This window comes from Glandiceps talaboti, chromosome 5 (genome assembly GCF_964340395.1).
Source record: "Glandiceps talaboti chromosome 5, keGlaTala1.1, whole genome shotgun sequence".
Classification (NCBI taxonomy): Eukaryota; Metazoa; Hemichordata; class Enteropneusta; family Spengelidae; genus Glandiceps; species Glandiceps talaboti.
Genome location: NC_135553.1, coordinates 12,529,718 through 12,551,964, shown reverse-complemented (window position 1 = coordinate 12,551,964; position 22,247 = coordinate 12,529,718). Strand labels below are relative to the sequence as shown.

General features: G+C 35.5%; 2 protein-coding genes across 2 annotated transcripts; one reads left to right on the top strand and one right to left on the bottom strand.

Moving 5' to 3' along the window:
- Window positions 1–699: 699 nt before the first annotated feature.
- On the top strand, window positions 700–7,892 carry LOC144435154 (WW domain-binding protein 2-like). Its single transcript, XM_078123720.1, has 8 exons — window positions 700–777; window positions 2,103–2,208; window positions 3,110–3,245; window positions 4,182–4,274; window positions 4,723–4,887; window positions 5,775–5,852; window positions 6,400–6,488; window positions 6,887–7,892. The coding sequence occupies exons 1-8, from the start codon at window positions 722–724 to the stop codon at window positions 6,941–6,943; spliced, it is 780 nt and encodes a 259-aa protein (XP_077979846.1). The 5' UTR covers window positions 700–721; the 3' UTR covers window positions 6,944–7,892.
- Window positions 7,893–10,151: 2,259 nt separating this feature from the next.
- On the bottom strand, window positions 10,152–22,207 carry LOC144435360 (uncharacterized). Its single transcript, XM_078123956.1, has 4 exons — window positions 22,059–22,207; window positions 20,915–21,102; window positions 17,076–17,374; window positions 10,152–14,769 (listed from the first exon to the last, which is right to left on the bottom strand). The coding sequence occupies exons 2-4, from the start codon at window positions 21,092–21,094 to the stop codon at window positions 14,658–14,660; spliced, it is 591 nt and encodes a 196-aa protein (XP_077980082.1). The 5' UTR covers window positions 21,095–21,102; window positions 22,059–22,207; the 3' UTR covers window positions 10,152–14,657.
- Between the last annotated feature and the right edge of the window lie 40 nt (window positions 22,208–22,247).

Sequence of the window (22,247 nt, the reverse complement as noted above, 5' to 3'; positions counted from 1 at the left end):
TAGTGAATGTTTTTCTTTATTTTTTTCACAGCTAGTCAAATTCCATACAATTAAATTTGCAAATTTGACGAATTGGTGTGGAAAGCAGTACGACACGACATCTGAAATTCCAATCTACTTACCAATAAAGCAAGGGCCGGCTATTCTGAAAGCTAAAACGTGATGTTCTATATATCCAAGTGCTGTGAGTACAAGACCCAACACAAGTATAAAAATACCAGTAAACATCCAACAAGTCCCGCATAACGCAATATTATCCTGAGGTGGTTCCTCATAAGGCATGGTTAATCAAGTATGAAATATATACAAACATACGCTAACTCCACAAATGTAAATATAGACACATTTTGACGCCTTTTCACATCGGACCACGTTCACTCAATCATCGCTTCAGTCTTCAGCCACAGTCACGAAATTGACTCCCTAAGTAGTAGAAAAGTGTGTACAACTTTTACATATGACGGCAACACGTTAAATCCAAGACTTTTGCACATACAGTTGCATAATATACTGTGGAAGGATAACCAAGTAGACGTTATTTCCCGAAACAGTTGGTACCGTGAGGATTCAGAAGTTCAGTGAAGACATTACGCACACTTCTCTCACGATGTTCTTCACGACCTTAATGGACCCCTAACAGTTCTCGTATCGCGATTTGCGAGAGTTGAAGTTTCGCGACTCAACCTATATGACGTCATCGTCAGCAGAGACAACATCCAAGATGGCGCTGAATCAGTCGACGCAAGGGAACGGTGTCGTCCTTTATCAGGGCGAAAGGTAAGTATTCTGTTCTACCATAACAAGGAAAGTCTCTCGGAATTCCTATGATATTCAGCAAACAAGACTGAGACTTTTGATTCATTTGCCACCTGTACTTTAGAGGAAAACAGCGTCTGAAATCGATGCTGCAAATCTGATCATTCGAGATATGTTCATCATGTGATATTTACATTCTTCCGGCTTATGTAAAAATTCAAAATGTGTCTGATCTTGTAATTAATTTCCTTTCATAATTTATCAATTTAGCCGCTACCAATACTGTCTCAGGTCTGGGGAAAACATGAACATCTAGTTATATTTAATTGCATTATGATATTTGGTTTTGAGTGACATCAAAACATGATGGATTTGTATGTATGTATGTCTGTCAGTGTCACACCAGAAACAAAAGGATGATTTTTAGTACCAATGTACCACTGTAATTCATCATAGTCAGCGGGCTGTATAAGATGTGAAATTCCCAAAATTAAACCTACTTTCATTTTCATGCATTGCAATTGCATTATTTGGTAGTCCACGAAAGTCCACACTGTAACGTTAATAACATGATCATCTCCAAAACTCATCGAGCCATTCTTCTCACGAACAATAGACTGGACAAACTTGAAGATGGTGTAGTAAAGGCAGGATCTGTTGCTACTTTCAAAGTATTCATCCAACATGACTAAGTGGCCCCTCTCTCCATCAGTCACATACCAGTTATCTGGTTTTTCCAATTCTACATCATGTATACAGATACAGGGATGCAGAAATGACCTCTTGATGACCTTACAGTGTCTGTTATGTACATCACATTCATTTCATTCATGCAAAAATCCTTTGTTGTAAATTCAGTTGTAACTCAGTGTTAGTTTGCAACACTGGGCCATATAAATAGTTGAAGGTGTATCAGAAATGAAAAGTAATTGACACAAATTTAAGAAATGGAAATTAAAAAAGAAACCGTTCAGTTCCAATGGAATTCTTGGCTTTGTAATTTCAAGCCAAGTACAAAACATGTACCAGTACTTCATATTTTGAAAAGGGAGGTGAAGAAATTCAGTATACATTCAAAGTACATGTTGATGATGTTCAACTATATAGGTAATGATAATGCAGGATTTTTGCTAAGGTTGGAGAACCCAGTAACAGAAAATGGATAAGGTGTAAAAGTGACACTCTCTGGGTTCCTAGTTACAAATGAAAATTTATACTCACAGACAAAACATTTCTTGGAAGCAAATTTCAAATTATTGTTCATGTCTCATCAGCAACATCAGGGGTGTAGTATAGTATAGTGGGAGTTGTACATTAACAATTTTTTTTCTGTCATTTCTTTGCAGTATTCTTATGCACCAAGAAGATGTAGAGTTAGATTTTGACATGAGACCAATGCCTGATCATTTCAAAGGTACAAAGAAAGGAAAACTCTACTTGACAACACAAAGGGTAAGAAACAGATCTGTACTACATGTACATTTCAGGTTTTTTAAGACGTAAACCCCAATTTTTGAATCCCATAGACTATGAAAGATTACTACAAATACTATATCCTATTATTGGAGTCAGGGATTATATCGGATCATTCTTTTGTTCAGGACTAATTTTTTCTATACTTCTATAGTCAGTTCTCGGAGACAGTTCTTTTTCGCTCCCAAGTGTGAATTGTATTCCAACATTCCGTAGTAATATTGGAACCTTCACTACTATTTTGTCACTGAATGCTATGTGATTCAAGTGATAGAAGACCAGATGATTCATCATTGAAAAATGTGAACCGTTCCTGTTTTTAGTATCCAATATTACATTGTAATTATGTTGGACTGACTCTTACCCATTGCGTCAAGTATAAGTCATACATATTCATGAGATAATAATCATAATTATAATGTTGGTTTTATATAGCACTTTCCCACATTGTGCTCAAGGCACTTCACAATAATTACCCTTGGCACAGACCTATAGTGCCACAATGGCCTTTTATCCTTCCTCAACACCCTGGGGAGCATACAATCCATTGCAGCATTTATAAGGGCATAGGATTAAAGCATTCACATTGCAATCTCTATCCTATACCAGGTACCCAATTATACAGCTGGGTTGACTGGGGCACAATCTGGGTTCAAATCTCGCCCAAGGACTTGAAACTCAGAAACAAATGACAGCGACGGAGCTCGAACCTGCAACCTGCAGATTCCAAGCCAGCCACTCAAACTTTTTGCCAATAATGACGCCAATGAGATATGCCCAGTTGCAGATAACCATGATGGAAAGCCGTTACTGTATATTAGTAACTGTATTTTATCAAATGATATGTATCCGTATGACACTACCATTTTTGTCTTCACAGCTCATATTCCACAACCAAAACAGAGATTTGCTTGTTTCCTTTGCATTGCCCTTCTACTATATGAAGGAAGTAGAAATCAAACAGCCAGTCTTTGGAGCCAACCACATCAAGGGTAGAATTAAGGCCCAACCAGGGGGTATGTATTTGTCTCAATAAAATCTTTGTTCAACACTTTGTTATTTGTTACTTTGTTCATCAGATTTCACCATTACTCTGTTACAACTAGTGTGAGGTATGTCATAGTAATGAACTTTTCATAATTGGATGGTGTACCTTTAGATTTTATTACCCAGTATGTTATTTATTCAGCCAAGGAAAATACAAGAGACCTAAGGGACCTTTGTCACTATGAGTCACTAGACAAGTAGTGACAATGTTTAGGTCACAAGTATTTTCCCGCTGAATGACGAAAAATATTGGCGAATAACATAATTATACCAGCACCAGTAATATCAAAGAAAAGTTGAATAAAGTAATGACAATTTGGAAGGTTTTGACTCATATTTCGAACACAGCAGAACCAGTGACACAGACAAGCATTGTTGTGACATAGACACGTATTGTCATGACATAGACCGACCAGAGTATATTCTGTATTTTTTGTTCAACTTCGCTCGTGTATGGTAGAATGGTATGATGTAGCTTAGAATCTCTGTTGGGTAGATCTTGGTACTGTCCTGTCCTGTCAATCCACACTTGAGCATTGTATGTGCTCAATGTTTCAGTTTTCAACAGTTTAGTCCACATAGATAGAATGAAGTGGTGTTGAGACTATAATGGCATCTATCAGAAAATATTCCCCTTTGTGATACATGTATTATGTTGCACAGCTTCACCTCATTGAGTCACATCACATGGGGATGTTACGTACAATGTACCGTACGTCAGCTGACATGGCAGGTAGATTTAAAGTCATGCAAGTAACAATTTGTGCCCATTTTCCAGCTGGTGCTTCATTGAATTAAAATACTTATTGAATTCATATGCCTAAGCTTGGCTAACGATTTTTAGGACAGAAATCTGAAATAATATATGTATAATATATGTTTTAAATTTGTTTTCCAATTATCAGGTGGATGGGAAGGTTCTGCATATTTTAAACTTACATTTAAAACTGGTGGTGCAATAGATATGGGAGAGAGACTTTTGAAAGTGGCCAGTAGAAGTAAGTGTTATTTTCCCCCTGTATGATTTCCATGTGATGTCATTAATTGTCTGAGTGGTAGTCATCCATGCAAAGTCAAATATAAAAAAGTAGATAAATTGTCATTTTGCTGTGTAAGCTCTTTAATCCTTGTACCAGAAATGATGTCAAGATTGCTATCACAAACCAATTTACTTAGACATGACTGTGTATAGTATTGAAACTTTCAACACACGGAGTCAAACAATTTGAATCCAAAATTTTTGCCGACAGCTTGTCAGCATGGTCAGGGATGTGCTACAATTGGCTATTATCACATGTCTTTGAAGAGACACATGAAATGAGCTTGAGAGAAACAGCTGGGATCTTGATGCCAACATCCCGATTTAACTTGGGCTTCCTTTGGTAAATACAAATAGCTTCCTTCATACTCGCAAGACACTTATGCATACTTATTTTACCCTCATAGATGGTAATGTACCACCTGGACCTAGAACTCCAGTTAACCAGGTGTACCCCCCACCTGGTGCCTATGCACCTCCTCCACCAATGATGAATGGTGCACCTGGACCAGCAGCCTATGGGTTTGACTATGGCTATGCTGCTGGTGCTGCCTACCCTCCACCACCACAAGGTAGGCAAGCTAGTTTTGATTTTGGTAGGTTCAGTTGTTAGCTTAATGTGACAATTACAATGGGTCAGAGTAATTTCACACTTCATTTGTTAGTTTCACAAAATATTTTCCTCTAAGTATACCATGGCAAAAATAGTAAGAATAAAACTTTTTTGACGAAAATTGTAACATGAAGGGATTTTTGAGATACATTTTTTGCTCATGTTTTCATTTCCAACTATTTTTGGCATAAGTTTGTCAGTTGATCAAATTTTTTTTAGCTTAATAAAACACGGTACTCTTAATAGAAATGAAATTTCCAAATTCTTTTCAACCTATGCAATGTACAGTTGCAGTGCTGTTGAATGTTAAACATTAAACGAACTCTCAATGTTAGTATGATTACAATATACTGCCCTCAGTGTCCAAAATGAAATAGTATAGTACTAGTACAGCAAGTGACCATATAGTGATTTGAAAATATGTCTTTAAAGCCTTTAATTTTTATGTGAATGATAATAAAATTATCGAACTTTGTTTATGTTTAACTTACTGTGAAAATATTGGTATAAGAAGAAAAAATATGCCTGTAATACCCAACCTTGCCCAACACACTTTTGTAATGTTTTCTTATGAAATGTTGCAACAAGTCACAATGGAAGATTTTAGTTACATATAGAATGTTCAGCCTATTCGTTTGCTTTCTAAATGTATCTCAAGGCAACGAAGGATAACTTGAAATGATAAAACGTGAAATTTAGATGTTAAAAAAATTCACAGACATATCGTAGGGATAATTTTGAAAGGCATAACAGATATAGTTTATCGCAATTTGTGTGATGGTATGGCATTGTGTATATCACTCAGTCTGTTCACCTTAGTCTTCATCTATTCTATAATCAATCCAGGTCAGCCTATGGATGCACCGCCTCCACCATACTCATCAGTAGCTCCCACAGCACCACCAATGCCAGACAGTGCTTCAGGTGAGGTCAAAGTTCACAGGCCAATCAAAGTAAAAAAGAACATAGAATTGAACAGTTAACTGTAGTGGATACCTCGTAAGCAGAAAATGGGCAAGACTGTAGTTTGAATAGAGTTTTTTTTTAGAAATGCAGGAAAGCTAGAGTACAAAGAAAACAATATTGTACAAATTATTCAGAAAGAATTTTGATGATTGTGGCTATAGACATGCAGATTTTGGCTTTGGTGAGATTAAAATGTTCATAAATTTAGTAAGCTATCACATGTTGAAATGTCTGAAGCACCTTTACTTCAAAATGATTTTACGATGCATAAAGATGAGGGTTTCATTACCAGGTTTTCACGTTAGTCGAGTCGAGCCATAAGGATTATACATAGGATTGTTCTTTCGTTCTGAACCAACTTTTTCTATAGCTCTGCCAAACAAAGGGCTTTTCACAGCTACATTTCAATCTTGATTCAAACTTCTTGGGTCTTCAGAGTTTCTTCGTCATCAAATACAAACAATTGCGCATGCTACCCAGGTATTCATGTTATTCTGTTACACAGATGCTAAAGCTAGAGAAGCCATGTCCAATGGTGGTACAGCATACTACAACCCATCAGATCCACAGAATATTTACATGCCCCAACAACAGGTGAGATGTTCATAGTTGTTAAATTCACTTCTCAGCTGGTATTTTAGATGATTTTGGTCAACATCAGATGGTATTTCTACACTCTAGTAAGAAACAGTTGCTTGTTGATTTGTAACTGACTCCTATAAAATTCTAACATTAAGTCATGAGATTTTACTGACTATTATTTGAATAATCCATGTACCAAAAATGTATTGTGCATGTGTGGCTCTGTTCTGTTCACTGTCAAAACTGAGATTGTAACTGTGGCACCCCCTGGGGGTAACATGAGTACACAAGCAAGGCTTGTGTGGAGACACTTCCAAGTCCATCCCTTCAATGTGAATGTGAATGTGAATGTGTGATACTAACACAATTTAGTAACATAACTCTTTTATGTTTCTATGTCCTTTTGACAGAGTGCACCACCTCCTTACTCATCAGTGCATAATGCAGAAGACAAGAAGAATCAATGAAGAATGTCAGTATCTGTGTACATAGGGCAAAGGTCTTTATTTCCTAAACCATTTACAGTCATAGAGAGAAGTTAATAAGAAATATAACACAAGGCATGGAAATCTCACAAGTTTATTCAATTAGTTACTGTAGTCGTAGCAACAATATTGACCCAGTCGTTTGGGCGAACGATACTTCATACTAAAATATGAAATTGAATTCAGCAAACTTGGTTGACCTAAGGGGTCATGTCAGCCTTACCTACCAAATTTCAAATTGAATTGAGCCAACTTGGTTGACCTAAGGGGTCATGTCAGCCTTACCTACTAAATTTCAAATTGAATTGAGCAAACTTGCTTGACCTAAGGGGTCATGTCAGCCATAATTATCTACCAAATATCAAATTGGCTTGAGCAAACATTTGGTTAACTTATAGGGCAAGCTACCAAATATCAAATTGAGTAGTATCACCCTTACTTTAAAACTCAATATCAAGTTCAACCTGTACAATAAGTTCTTTTGCAACATTTGGATTTTTTCATACTCTGTATTAATTGGTTTTATACCAATAACGCCTTGGGATAATCTCCTTTTCTCTGATTATATTTTAGCAGAAAAATAATATGGAATTTTAATTGCGATTTATTTTCAATGTCAATAATTTTTGTTTCATGTATATATGAAGAGGAGAAGAGAAGAGCTTGTAAAAACAGTGACAATAAGTTCTAAAGTTATCAAAATAAAAAAGTGTTATTGTACTCAATAGCAAGTATTTGGAACTCTAAGTCTCTTAGAACCATAAGTTGAGATAATATGAGTACAAAGGGTGTGTGGACATCATGTATGTAGTGTTCGCACAACACAAAACAGTTATTCTATGGTACAAGTACACGTTTACAAGGTGATGCATTACATTACGTACAGTATCACACACACACACACTCACTCACACAGACACACACACAGACACAGACACACACACACACACACACACACACACACACACACACTTAAAAACATGTGAATTGCAGAATAGGCAGACAAGTGACAATTTATTAAATCTAAGATGTTAAACCACACTGCTAGATGGTCTTCATAGGTGATCAAGTAATCTGTGTGACAGAATATTGCAGTGCCACCAACGGCTATTGTACAATTTATCACTATGCTTGCGGTATCAATCCACCATCGGTAGCAGTTTTTATGACAGCACACTCACCATTCATGCAGCTATGATGAATATCTGGGTCATAACTTTTCATAATTTGTGAATATAAATTTTATAATCGGCATATATTGACATACCACTGTTTGTTTGTTTGTATGTGTATTGCAAATACAGAAAACAAATTTGGATATGCTTTCTGCTGATTTGTAGGCGTTAATATGAAGGAGTTCATGATTCCTCTGAAGCCATGCATGTCAGAAAGCCACAGTTATCCCATTCAATTGAATAGTTACTCAAATCGCATACTATAACTTGTAGTTTACCAAAATATTCTTTCTCTTAGCAAGTATACAATTTTCAGCAATACATCAATATAAAGTAATTATCATGATATTATATATTTATTCAGATTTATGGTGAAATTTGTCATGTTAAAACAACACATGAACATACTGTCTGTATAGTTTAATATTATTGAATAAATGTGGATTATGCAAAATCAGTATTATAATACAGAATAATTTTTTGTGTGTCTTTGAATATTAAGTGGATTGTGAATGTCAAGTTCAGGTATGTACATAGTTTGAAAGATAAATTGTGTCGGTAGTAAGACAGGGGTGTGGTTGGGGGGTAATTCCCAATTTCAGATAGGGTTGTGTCGCCCATGTTATGGTACCACCTGCTACAAATGATACATTCAATTTGTTGTGATCTTTCTCATTCACATGTGCATATTATAAAAGGTCATGGGTTATTGAATATATTAACATACATTACCCCCAACCCACAGCAATATGTCAGGTCAATGTAATGTCTCAATATTGACTTTTGCTAGATGCTTGGGAAAGACCACGGTAGCCAAAGTGGTTGCTTTGAAAGTTAGCTGAATTGCCTGGAGGTCTAGCAGCAAGACCATGTGTCAGCCAATCCCTCTCAGTGATGAGGGCAAAAGACACCATATATCTTACATCATGTACAGTCTAGTAAACACTTTGAAAGTATAAAGATGATCAAGCTGAAAAAAATGGCCATGCACACAATGTTCTTCAAATTAGAAGGCACCATAAAGAAATTACACAATTATAGTAATGCAGAAAAAAACCTCATTGTGTTTATCATGCCGTATTCTTTGGTGAAAAATAAAATATCTGGAATTTCTTAAGAGGTACTGAACATGGTTTGTGTTGTTGTATATAAAGCAGTCAAAATTTGGCTAAAAGGATGTGCATATTCCTGAAAATTAATTGATCTGAAAAAAGTTAACAATGTTTTAATAAGTTGAGAATGGACACCAACTTTGTTATGAAACACAGGGAAATAATTTTTCTATAGGCTTACAGTACTTCAATATCTAGGCCCTCTAGTCTAGTCTAAAAGCAGCTTTTTAACAGCACCCCTAGTGGCCAAACTATACAATCTTTTGTTTTTCTGATACAGGCACCTGCATTCTGACTTGTTACTTCATACAAGTGGGAGTTCTACTTTTTACATGATTCTATCTGGTTGTGGAAACTACAGGGCTACTGTATAATACAAAGTTTTGACCTTGCATATTTAGACACCAAAATTGATTTGGCCTCCTGTTTTTACATAAATTTCTTTCTATTCCAAAAATTTGCATGGTGATAATCATTCTTGATTTTCAATGACAATGTGTTAAGCTTTGGAAAGTAAAATATACTGTAGTTATTTTGGACAAATGCAATGTTTTGATAAAGCTACTATGGACCTTGATCATGAGAAAGATAGGTCAATAGTAGAGAGATCGACGTTGCATTCATTTCTACTTTACCATTCCAAAAGTACTATGTTTTACTATCCTATAGATTTTTAGAGTTTTGGCAATAATTTAAGACATCACAGATGAGAAGCCATTTCATATATTCATCATTACCTTACCATAACTTTGTCTGACTAAAATAACACTTTTTTGAGCAACACAATGTTCTGTAAACTCAGGTTCAATGGGTACTATTCTTTAGAATAAACCACCCAATAATAAGAGCTCTGACAAAATATTTTTTTCATAGGAACATTTATTATGAATAGAACTGTCTTAAAAATACAATACAATACATACACTACTTTTACAGTGAAACAATAACAAGTTTTTACACCTTGTTCAAAACAACTTTGTAATACTTTATACATGTATACATGTAAAACCATAAGAAGTCAAGCCATATTCCGGTTATTGGAAAGATAAATTTTTTTTCCTGGTTTGGCCACTAGGAGTGCTGTTCACAGGCCATTTTGGGCAGGAAGTGAGGACCAAATAAAGTATTGTAGCATAAAGATAGCACATATGAAGCAACTTATTTTCCAGATGCTCCACATTGTACAGTTTTATTTGTCACTACCAGTAATTAAAACATGTCTGATGCTCTTTTCAAAGAGTTCTTGTAAACATATTTTGTTCACAACTCCATACATAGCCATACGATCAGTGAGCATATGACATAAACTGTAACCTCACTTTGCCAAATATGGGAGTGACCTCTTGTGATGCCTATCTGCAAAATGGCCAGAATTTTGGAAACCAGAATATGGCATATTGTTTCTTCAAACACAAAAAAATATCATTATGTGTGTCAACTGATTTATCAGAGTACATTTATACTTAAAAAATAAACTTTCCTAAAATTTTCAATAAATTACAGCTTGTGCAGGTATTATATATTATTATTCTTCTCCAATATCTATCCTTATTCAGCAGGAAAATACTGGTGACTATAAAGGTTTGTCATGACTTGTCTCTGTGTTAAGCCTTAATTTGGTAACAGTAATAAGTATCACACAACACTGTGGTTGCATTTGTAGAGACACAATACAGCCCCCTTTAATAAGTCACTTACATTTTCCTTGGCTGAATGTGACCATAAAACATTACTGAACAAGTTTTCAAGGTCTAGTACACAAAACTTTTTTTGAAAAAAAAAATCTGAAGCCTCTAGAAACACCTATTGCATTACAAAATCAAAACTCATGTTTTAAGAGAAATATGCCTTTAGAATATACACCTTAAGAAACATCGGTGCCCAAAATGTTCAAAAAAGTACAACAATGAAATTTTAAGTTTTGATGAAACACCAAAAATATTACAAAGATAATTATACCATGTGAAACTGTATTGCCAATCATACTTATTGTACGTACATATATTTCCCTATCTGATGCGTAGACATTATCATAATCACTTGTGGTAAACTTATGATAACAAACATTGGTGCCCAAAATGTTCAAAAAAGCACAACAGAAAAAAGTACAACTTAAAATCAATGGATGGGTATGAAATTCACCACGAATAAGAACTACACCTAGAAACTAGAATTATGCACAGGTGGTTATATTTTAAAACTGCACTTAGCTGTAACTCAAGTATTATATTTTGATCAGACGACCAACAATATAGTCACTGAAAATTATTGAATTACCAATAATTAGACATTGTACATAGTAATTAGAGGTTGATTTGATCCATAAGAGTGATCACATCACACTGTGACTGGTGTTTTAAGGGTACCAACCCAAAAGTCAATTTGATTGCATTTATTGTATTATGCATACAGCTACACAAATATGTTTATCCACAGGTGATTCAATACTGTTCAGTGTGTACAATATTACAAGTAAATCATATTATCTAACAAGACAGTTTCAAAAAAGTTCCAGTTGTAGCTAGTAACAGCTTTATAAAAAAGATAACCATGAATATTGTTAATTTCCATGTACAACAATCAACTCCTACGCTAAAATAGTTTTTTTTTTTGGCTCAGCACATTTTCAGTGACATATGGGATCATCTCGAGTTGAAAAAGTATTCTGATATATTTTTGTCTGGCTGCATATACTGTCACTCTGTAGCTTTACAGATGTTCGGTTAGCTCCTGAATTTGTATTACATAAGTCTTGTTTACATGCATAAAAATCTCAAAGCTTATATACCATCGGCAGGAATCGTGATGTTGTAATGATATGAATGTAAATCTACCATGAATTCCTGACTTTGGCACACCCTATATCAAAGGTCATGGAAAAGACCAAAAACATGCTTCCTGGATTTGTTCTGTCTGCATGTGAATGACCGGCCATGACTCCATAGCTAGCATTCACTGCTGTCTGACCTATGACAGTATGAGGGGATCCAGCAGTGCATTAGGAAACGTGCCTTCATGAGCACAAGACTAGTCCAATATTACTGCTTTGACTGAAAATACATAAGTATTTAAACACTGAACATTGCATATTATTATCTTACACAACCACTAGTCAGTTTTTTGATATGTTTGATCAGTTCTCTACCTCTCAACTTTGAACTCAAGTAACTGATCATCTTATGAATACCTTTCTGACTTGTGTCTCTGAAAATTCAAACAAATTAATTTATTTTTCATATCAAAGATAGCTGGAGATCACAGAAATGGTAATTAATCAGGCCTATATATTTGTCAAACCAGCCTGTACATTCTTTTCAATCATAAAGCATCTTCAACAGGGCTTGTTCCTCACATGTGTGGGTACTGTAGTATAGCTTTTGCAGTAATTGTGCCATTAAAGGCTTGGTTTCATAAACATTGCTTTGGCCGATCCCAGCTTCTTATGCTCAAAAAACAAACTTTTCAACCTCAATGCATTATGAAATAATACTACCAGTATTTCACTTTGGTTGGTATACAAAATGATACCCTCTGATGAGGCTGCTGTTAGCCAAAAAGGCACCAGTCAACTAACAGTAGCAGAACAAATTCTCAAGTTTTGGGTTATAAAGTTTTACAGACATCAAAATTGATATCTTCCACATCTCATACAGTTTTGTACCATTTTTTTTAACATTTTTTTTTCTTTTTATAAACAATTTCATTCTGAGTGGAACAGTTTTTCAATCACCATAATTTTCAATAACAGAACAACATACAAATCTGAATGAAACTTCTTGAAAAAGAACACTTAGGTATGAAACTAGTTGAAGCCATGTGCTTGTACCTATTTCAACCACAGGATAACAGAACCAAATACATGTTGAGTTGCCAAGTGTATAAATATGACCCAGTGTGAATTTAAACCTGTGAAGTACGGTATGTTTACACCAAATGTGATGAATTATTCATCAGTTTTGAGTTACAAAGATTATAAATTTACATACATTTTTCTGGTGTTTTGGTCAATGGATCTTGTAGTTGCCACTTCCTCATCACCATGTTTCAATATTATGCCAAAAACATAGCCCGTTTACTAGGTCGGCACTAGCATTGTTAGTCTTCGTAATCTGAGAAGACGCAGGCTAGAAGGTAGTCTTGCTGCTAGACGTTCGGGCTTTCTGTCAATACTATAAGTGAACGAAGTTCGCAGTGAGGGCTTGCCCGAACAGTCTCGCTAATGTCATTTTCAGACTGGACATTCCATTGAGATTACGTTAAGCGGTGGGTTGGGCCATGTATGCATATATATACTTTAATATAGTCAATCTCTGCATGCAGGTGTTGACAAACACATTTGTCATTACTATGTCTTATCGGTTTATGGTAATTGTGAGTTTGATGAGTGTGTAGACGTTGTCATTCACACATTTCAGTTAACGCATTGGTGGTTAGTTTTACAGGCCCCTCCTTAAGATGAATATGCATGAAAAATTAGCTATTGTCCTCTGTTTGTGCTTGTCGCTAACGCGGTTCTATGATTGGCAGTTATTTATATCCTGATGACATTTGCTAGACCTTGGATGTTCCATCCTCGATAGCGATGTTCGGTCGTGTGTCGTATTGTATTGGAAGAACATCCGAGGTCTAGCAGATAGACTAGCTAGAAGGTACATCCAGCTATTAACGACGTGTCTCGGCTGCGCCATAAATAGGCTATCAAAAAACAAGAGATCAAATGTATATAGCTCAGAAGAGTATAATGATGTTTTACAGTCAAGAACTGCTGATGTCATCAAACTGCTTTGTTTCAATTTTGAGAGTCTGGAATTCTGAAGAAGCACTGATGTTTTCAGAAGTTGTACATTTTGAAACACTGCAATGGCTGACAGTAGTTCCTAACATTTGTATTTTGTGGGTTCATACAAAGAAAGTCTCTGAAATTTCAAGGAGTTTCCTAGACTTTTTGAGTCATTTTTGAGGATTTCATAGTCAACTGATGTAATTTCCATGAGTATTTATAGTGTGTCTAATGTTTCAACTGGCAAACATTTCACTTTTTACGTCTTTGTACTCACTAGCCAATACAATGGGAATTTTCAACAATCACTACTTCATAAATTTCATTTTCCAGGTCCTAGAATTTCCACTAGAATTCCAGGAAAATCATGAAATTCCATGACTTTCAACAACTTGAGCATGTGTGAACCCTATCATTAGCATCAGTGGAAAGTTACCATGTCTTTGCAGGCCACAGAAATGTATGTTATTAAATACAGGGTAAACTATTACAACACTGGACATGAGGTAGTGTTTGTGTGTTTTAATGGCATACATATATGGACACATACACACATAGTTGTGTGTGGCAAGGAGACGATTATCAAGGCATAACTGTATATAATGTTATTATTATCTTTTAAGTACAATTTATGCATATAGTTTAAATTGCTCATCAACTTCATCCATGGTATTCAATCCAAACTTAGTTTCATTGTCTTTCATTAAACTGTAAATAGCTTCCAGTTGACGTCGTTGTGCTCTGAAAGTGAAAAAAGAAGATGGTTAAATAAAAAACAGATGTCTTTGATAAGTCATCATACATGACAATTCCACCTTCAAATACACACACGCACACGCACGCATGCACGCACACACACACATGCACGCGTGCACGCACGCACGCACACACATACACACACACACACACACACACACACACACACACACACACACACACACACACACACACACACACATGTGCAGACGCACACACACCCCTACACAAATCCCCATCCTTTGGCATTCAACCATTAACACCCTGCTATCATCACAATCACTGGCTCCTGATTGAATATTGTAACCTATCCTGTGATGTACTTGTTTGATTATTCTGAGTGTTATGGTTACATATTACATGTATCAGCTGGTTTGAATACTGTCTTTATTTTTCTGTGTGTCAGTGTGTCTGTGTGTGAGGTGACAGGAGGTAGCATACAATGTATATGCAAAGTCTTATGATCAAACAGTGGGTAACACTCGAGGGTAACATAGCAAATTGTTGTAGTTTCAAGTCTCTGTATGACTATGAGTAAAGTACATGCTAGCTAAAGGCTTTCTCTAACCTACTGCTAGTAGCTACTTACTAGTAATTAATTATTAATTGATTAAAAAATACCGCCAATGGCGTTGTAGCACAACTGTACAGTTTCTAAAAATGTTTATCCATATGGTAGTCCATGCTAACAATAAGTGGCCATTTGTTGAATGGCTACCCAGTTGCCTATCCAACCATGTTGCTATCTTTACGATACATGCTATCATTTGGCTGTTGCTATGGGCGTGGTCATGTTGTTAGATATATTTGCATACATTTTTGTATGTTTTCGGTCACTTGTGTATGAATTCCTGATATTATCTTTTCAATATACTTGATTATTTGGCTGTTGCTATGGGCGTGGTCTTGTTGCTAGGCATATTTACATATATCTTTTGAATGTTTATTAAATTGTCTATTAATCCTGGTTGTTATCTTTGCAATATATGTGATCATTTGGCTGTTGCTATGGGCGTGGTCTTGTTGCTAGGCAAATTTACATACATATTTTGAATGTTTATTCAATTGTCTATTAATCCCTGTTGTTATCTTTGTGAAATACACGACCATTTCGCTGTTGCTATGGGCGTGGTCATGGTTGCTAGGGTATTTACATACATTTTTTGAATGTTTACTCATTTGCCTACCAGATGATGTTGTCATTTGACCAAAATATACTGCCATTTGGTCGTTGCTAAGGGCGTGGTCATGGTTGCTAGGGCCAATTTTGTCAAAATGTTTTGATGAAAATCTGCAGAATAACACTTTCAGAAACATCTCACCAAGTTTCAGACTCAGTGACCAAATAGTTTTTGAGATATAAGTTTTTGACCAAAAATGAACATTTTTACACCTAATTTGCATATCACTCATGGACTCACTGTATGCTTAATATCTCTTCATCCATACATCCCTAGATACATTCTCATTAAATTTCAGCCCCATCTGCTCAGTACTTTTGGAATTATACATTTTTAACCAAAAAGACACATTTTTAGCCCTAATTTGCATATCACTGATGGAATCATCATGTCATGAACAAATCTTACTTTACACCCCCTTCAGAATGTTCCCACCAAATTTCGCACCAATCTGCCCAGTAGTTTCTGAGTTTAAGTTTTTTGACCAAAAATCACATTTTTTTACCCAAATCACAGACCTGTGATGCGATCATTTTGATTTGAACAATTTCCCAACTAGACACCCAAGGTAATGGACCCACCAAATATCATGGCAATCGGTTCAGCAGTTTTTGACTTTAAGTTGTTTACACACACACACACACACATCCACACACACACACACACACACACAGACAGACGCCGGGCGATCCCTATAGCACTACTGAACAAGTTCAGTTGTGCTAAAAAGTGCAAATGTATTCATTATGTCCAAAAAGTTCCTTATTAGAGAGGGTTTGTTATTACAAGGTTATACGCTTCAGTATGAATGGCTATATCACACTAACCATCACACAACAAAAACCAATGCATGACATTTTGAATTCTCTATGAACGATTTAATTTCCATGGCAACACTGTAAATGACACTGACGACATCACACCAAACATCACATGACAAATACTATAATTGCACAATGACTTTTTCAATTATCCATGAACAATTTGATTTCCATGGCAACACTACACTGACACTGATTATGGCACATCAACCGTCACGTGACATTTTGAATTCTCTATAAATGATTTGATTTCGCTGGTAACACTTCAATGACGCTAATTCTAACTTACTCTCTCTCTTCTGTAATCTGGTTGGGTGTCATCTTCTTTTCAATCTGTTTAGTTATATAATTGGCCCTGGCTTGTTTGACTTTTCCTTGGATGTGTTCTGTGTAGTCAACAGGATTAACAGTAGCTGGATGTTGTGGTCTTTCTAACTCCTCACAGGGTTGTATTTCTTCATGACTAATGATAGCATCATCGATGTCCACTTCTTCTTCTTCTTCTTCTTCTTCTTCTTCTTCTTCTTCCTCTTCTACTTCTTCATCATCTTCTCCTTCCTCATCACTTTGTTTCTTATCACCGTCTCCCTAACAAATCAAATGAAACAAGACGTAAATTGAATGTCTTCCGTAAGGACTGTTATTCCTATATCCTTCTCACTTTTGATGCTAGCCTGTAACCTGAGAGTGTATAAAGTCTTTATGACCCACATATGGGTTTTGCCTATTGAGATTTTACAGTGGAAAGGCTCAACCCTGGGATGGCTTTTAAGTAAGCCACACTACTGAGGTCTGGCAATCCATATACATAGTTTTATCAGACATACCTCATGAAATGTTAAAATACAATTGAAATTAATAATTTGCATATTGTTGACAACGATGTTACATGATATTAAGATATCGCCAAATTACTGAAAATAATTAATCATACAAATACGTCATTAAAACTGAAAGCTACATGTATAAAGGACTTGCACTTTGATATTGTCGATGTATGACCAAATTATATGGACGTTTAGTAAACATTGCGATAACAGCAAAAAGCGATATCTCAACACGGAACGATATACATGATAACCTTATTTGGGCGATGTTTGCTGGGGCTTGATATGGGAAATTATTACATGAGTAGAGCAGATGATTTTCCCATAGCAACACATAGGACATGATTATATCTAGAGGTATATGTAACCATGTAGAGTTGACTGTTTTCATTTAGTCTATGTCAGTATTTGTCTACAGCAAATAGCATGACAACTAGTATTTGAATATTCACTTCAGATTCACTCTTCACTGTGTGTGTTTCACTTTCACAAAATCATCAACATTTTGTACAACTAGTACATGTTAATCCTAATGAAATGAGCAAACTCAAAAAACCAAGCAATATTATCCAAATATTCCATCTTGCATCACCATATTATTCACTAGTCAATTTGTCTAATAGCAATACTACATTGAAATCTCCTCTACATCTGATTATCTCTCACACTGAAAAGCCTTGTTGTTAGCAGTCCTGATTATCTAAATGCAAAGAGTAACAGATTATATTCCACTGCCTTCACAAAGATGATGGTGAAAGGAAAACATTACAATGCATATGGGAAGTTTGGTGCCAGTATTATCAAATAATCATAGGAAGAGTTATCAACATTTCTAGTATAGTACAACATTTGGATATCAAATTAAGTCTGTATTAATTTAGTACAAAAATATAGCAAGAATTTGGAACCAACATGGCACCTACATGTATGTGTGTTTATTTTTAATTGAAGAAACAGTAGAATTGATTTGAACATGACAGTTAAGTTATATACATCTCTCTCTCTGTCTATCTCTCTCACACATACACATACACACACACACACTCTCTCTCTCTCTCTCTCTCTCTCTCTCTCTCTCTCTCTTTCTCACTCTCCCTCCCCCCCCCTCTCTCACTCTCTCTCTTTCTCACTCTCTCTCTCTCCCTCCCCCCCCCTCTCTCTCTCTCTCTCTCTCTCTCTCTCTCTCTCTCTCTCTCTCTCTCTCTCTCTCTCTCTCTCTCTCTCTCTCTCTCTCTCTCTCTCTCTCTCTCTCTCTCTCTCTCTCTCTCTCTCTCTCAAATATCAAACTACTGTAGAAGTTAAGATTGACACTAACATGTGATTTCTAGTTTACTATGTGCTTCTATTAACTAGTATCTAACACTCAAATTTCAATGCTGTGTAATAGTACTATTTTTCACCATCACTTTTCATATGCCAAGTAACTTTTTGCAGTTAGGGATTTTACAAACTTAAGGTTATCTGGGTAGGAATGAAAACCATATTTACAGATGCACTTGTGTGAATGTACACACTTGAACACAACCACAACACACACACAGGCACATGCACACATTATGCTAGTTAGACAGCTTTCGACACAGACTGAGACACTAAATCATAATGGGGGGGGGGGGTATATCTGTCAGCATGACTTCTATCTTCATCACATGAATATAATTAGGACTTAATTATCTGTATTTTAAGACCTTTGACATTTTCCCTTTCAATAGTCTCCAAGGTGAAGTCTGATTACTGGTGTTACCATGGTAACTAGACTTCTGATCTCTGTGGGATGGTTCGCCACGAAAAAATAGCCTTTGTCATCAGTCACATAAATGATTTCCTTGTTGACAAGTATAATGTAGAGAATGGAGATTTGTACAGTGACAATTAGCAAACCTAACTATTTGAAGTTTTATTTTAGGGAAAATTTTTAAAGAAATGACAGATATTGACAGTTACATGGGTAGGCACTATTGCCCATATACATTACATTTTCTGTTTCAAAAACATTTCCAATTTTTTAGCGATATCAATTATCATTTCAATAGAAGATGTTTATAAAATGTGGATTGAAAAATATGAATTCTTGTCCACAAAGATATCAAAACATTTGGTGTTTGCTAAAATAATACAAAATAAATGCCATGGTTGTATATTGATGATAGGGTTTCACATTTCTAGAAATTTTCATCTGCTTTGTTTGTTCAGCTAGCTACATTTATAAGCTTCTGTTTATATATTGTACGATGCAAAGTCTGCTAGGTTGATTCTGGCTGTTATTTCAGTGAATTGAAAGCAGACTGATACACGAACAAAATAATACTACAGTCACACACTGGCCTTTTAAGAGCCACAGTAATGTTCACACTGTGAGCATACATTTGTATGTGTCTTTCATTCATTATTTTTCAGTGATAATAACGCACTTATTGTTATAACATATGATCTCTCTTCTTGTTACACTTTTGATTCAGCCATTATTAATTGCCTTTGTTAATAATAGATAAAAGGAAGAGTTACAGTTGGACTTTAACCAGGGTAAGTTATCTGTTTTCCACTCCTGTTAGGAAAATGTTCCACTGTATTCATTGTATAATAGACCATGCGGCTTTCTCAGTTTCTGATGTCATATTTGAACAGACCCCCCCCCCCCCCCCCCCCCCCATTGTAGGGCTCATGTCAACCCATAATTTTAGGTCCCAGACTCAAAGTCTGATATAGTATAGGTAACAAACACTTCAAAATGTTCCATTCATGAAAAAACAAACGTGATATGAGTTTTCACAAAAATTGTAGTTTTGCTGTAAATATTACTTTTGATGTCTAATCTTTAAATTTTGGTGACACATACAGATGTGGAGCTTGTGTACAACAGTGACCATCTGTGATAGAAACAAATAAGGTTTATGTTAGGGAGTCCGGTCCTATTCTTAACTCAAACCTAGCCCTTCCTTACTCCTTAGCTTGATATAAACATAGACATCCTTTTTTCAACATCTATGATATAAATGCAGTGCAAGAATTAGTCCACTATTCTACATAATTACCCACAATGTGATGATTTTTTGGCATTTTTCTTGAGATATGTATGCTTATTCCTACTTTCACTTATATAATACAAGTGGTGATAATTCAATACCACTTTCACTATGTAATACACATTTCTGAATAGCTAGTATGCTAATCTGATTAAAATCTTAGAAGGCAATTTGATTTGCTTTATTTATTTATAAGTTCTTCCCAAGAAGATGTGATGTGTTAGAGAAATTAGATGTGAGATTTTCATTGCAGGGAAAAGGTAATTGAGTACACTCACTGCATGTGTGACTGAATGTTCTGATGTTTCACTAATTTCCTGTATCTGCATACTGTTTAGTCGCCTCTTGCTTTGTTGTATGAGTATGAATAGAGTTGCAATAATCAGTGAGAAGATGGTGGCAATACCAGCACAGATGTAAAAAAATGGACTCTCCATATATACTTGCATGTCTATCATGGTTGGGCCTGCAACAACAATAACATATTTTGAATTATTTCATAATGCTTAATAAATCTCTGCAAAAAAAAAAATTTTTTGCAAAAATATAAAATCAAATAGTAATCAAATTTTCAGTAACTTAATATACAGCATATACAGCACTTCACTTGTTTGATACTAGAATGACAGATCTACTGACTGAGATTTGGGTTGATTTGGTTGGTTCAATCAGCAACTACTTATAAATCATTAAATGTTATAAATGAATACAACCAAAATATATACAATGTTGATATATTATTATGTCAATCTCACAGAGACAAAGAAAACAACAGAAAATTTCAAAATGAGTATTCATGGTCAAATAAAATTTTCAACTCACGGACTCATGGTTCATACAATTATTACAAATGAAAATTCCTGATAACAAAGTCAAATTTTTTCTGGAATTTTAAACCACTCTTCGTCACATTTTGCCTGTTTTCATTTTTTAAACATTCCAATCTTTCATAGCCCTGTTCATAGTCTTATTCTTCACCTCACTTGATTACAAGTATTTAGTACATCGTTCCATGAAATACCATGTCACTCACTTTGCAAACAAGGACCCCTCTCCATATTTTGTCTATGCAGTCATTTTCCTTTCGCATCATGTCATATATTTGATGTAGGCAAACAAAACAAATAACGGAACGAGTAGCGTACACTCCACTGTACACATACTATTACTAGTCACGGAGAGGAAACAAAAATGTCGACTGAAATATTAGTTTTATATGAAATTGTTTTGGGAACATGCAGCTTCCGCACGTAATATGCACAGTTCACCCGTAGTTTGTACATGTTTTCACACATGTTAATGCACTAAACTACTGTTACACAGTGCAGTGTTAGATGTCGATTCAGCCATATTCGGTCAGAATACTATTTGTATTTCAGATTGTATTTACCTAGGCTTTACATAACTGATACAACAACTTACCTATTTCAAAGAAATGTTTGGTGAATTATTCTGCGATGCAAGTTCATAAACTATGGAACATCTCAACTCGATTACTAATCGTAGCAGACACTTCACAAATTCATATTTTATATATTCTACACCCGCAATTTTATGGTAGTCGGCTTCCACTGCTACACAGCGAACGAAGCAATATTATGACGTCACTTC

What these genes read in the sequence shown, in the direction of transcription:
- LOC144435360 (XM_078123956.1), bottom strand. Translation starts at nt 21,094, where the DNA reads ATGATAGACATGCAAGTATATATGGAGAGTCCATTTTTTTACATCTGT. An exon ending in AACATTCAGTCACACATGCA is followed by an intron (nt 17,375 to 20,914) that starts GTGAGTGTACTC and finishes TTGATTTGTTAG; the next exon opens with GGAGACGGTGATAAGAAACA. An exon ending in CAGATTACAGAAGAGAGAGA is followed by an intron (nt 14,770 to 17,075) that starts GTAAGTTAGAAT and finishes TTTCACTTTCAG; the next exon opens with AGCACAACGACGTCAACTGG.
- LOC144435154 (XM_078123720.1), top strand. Translation starts at nt 722, where the DNA reads ATGGCGCTGAATCAGTCGACGCAAGGGAACGGTGTCGTCCTTTATCAG. An exon ending in GTCCTTTATCAGGGCGAAAG is followed by an intron (nt 778 to 2,102) that starts GTAAGTATTCTG and finishes ATTTCTTTGCAG; the next exon opens with TATTCTTATGCACCAAGAAG. An exon ending in CTACCCTCCACCACCACAAG is followed by an intron (nt 4,888 to 5,774) that starts GTAGGCAAGCTA and finishes TAATCAATCCAG; the next exon opens with GTCAGCCTATGGATGCACCG.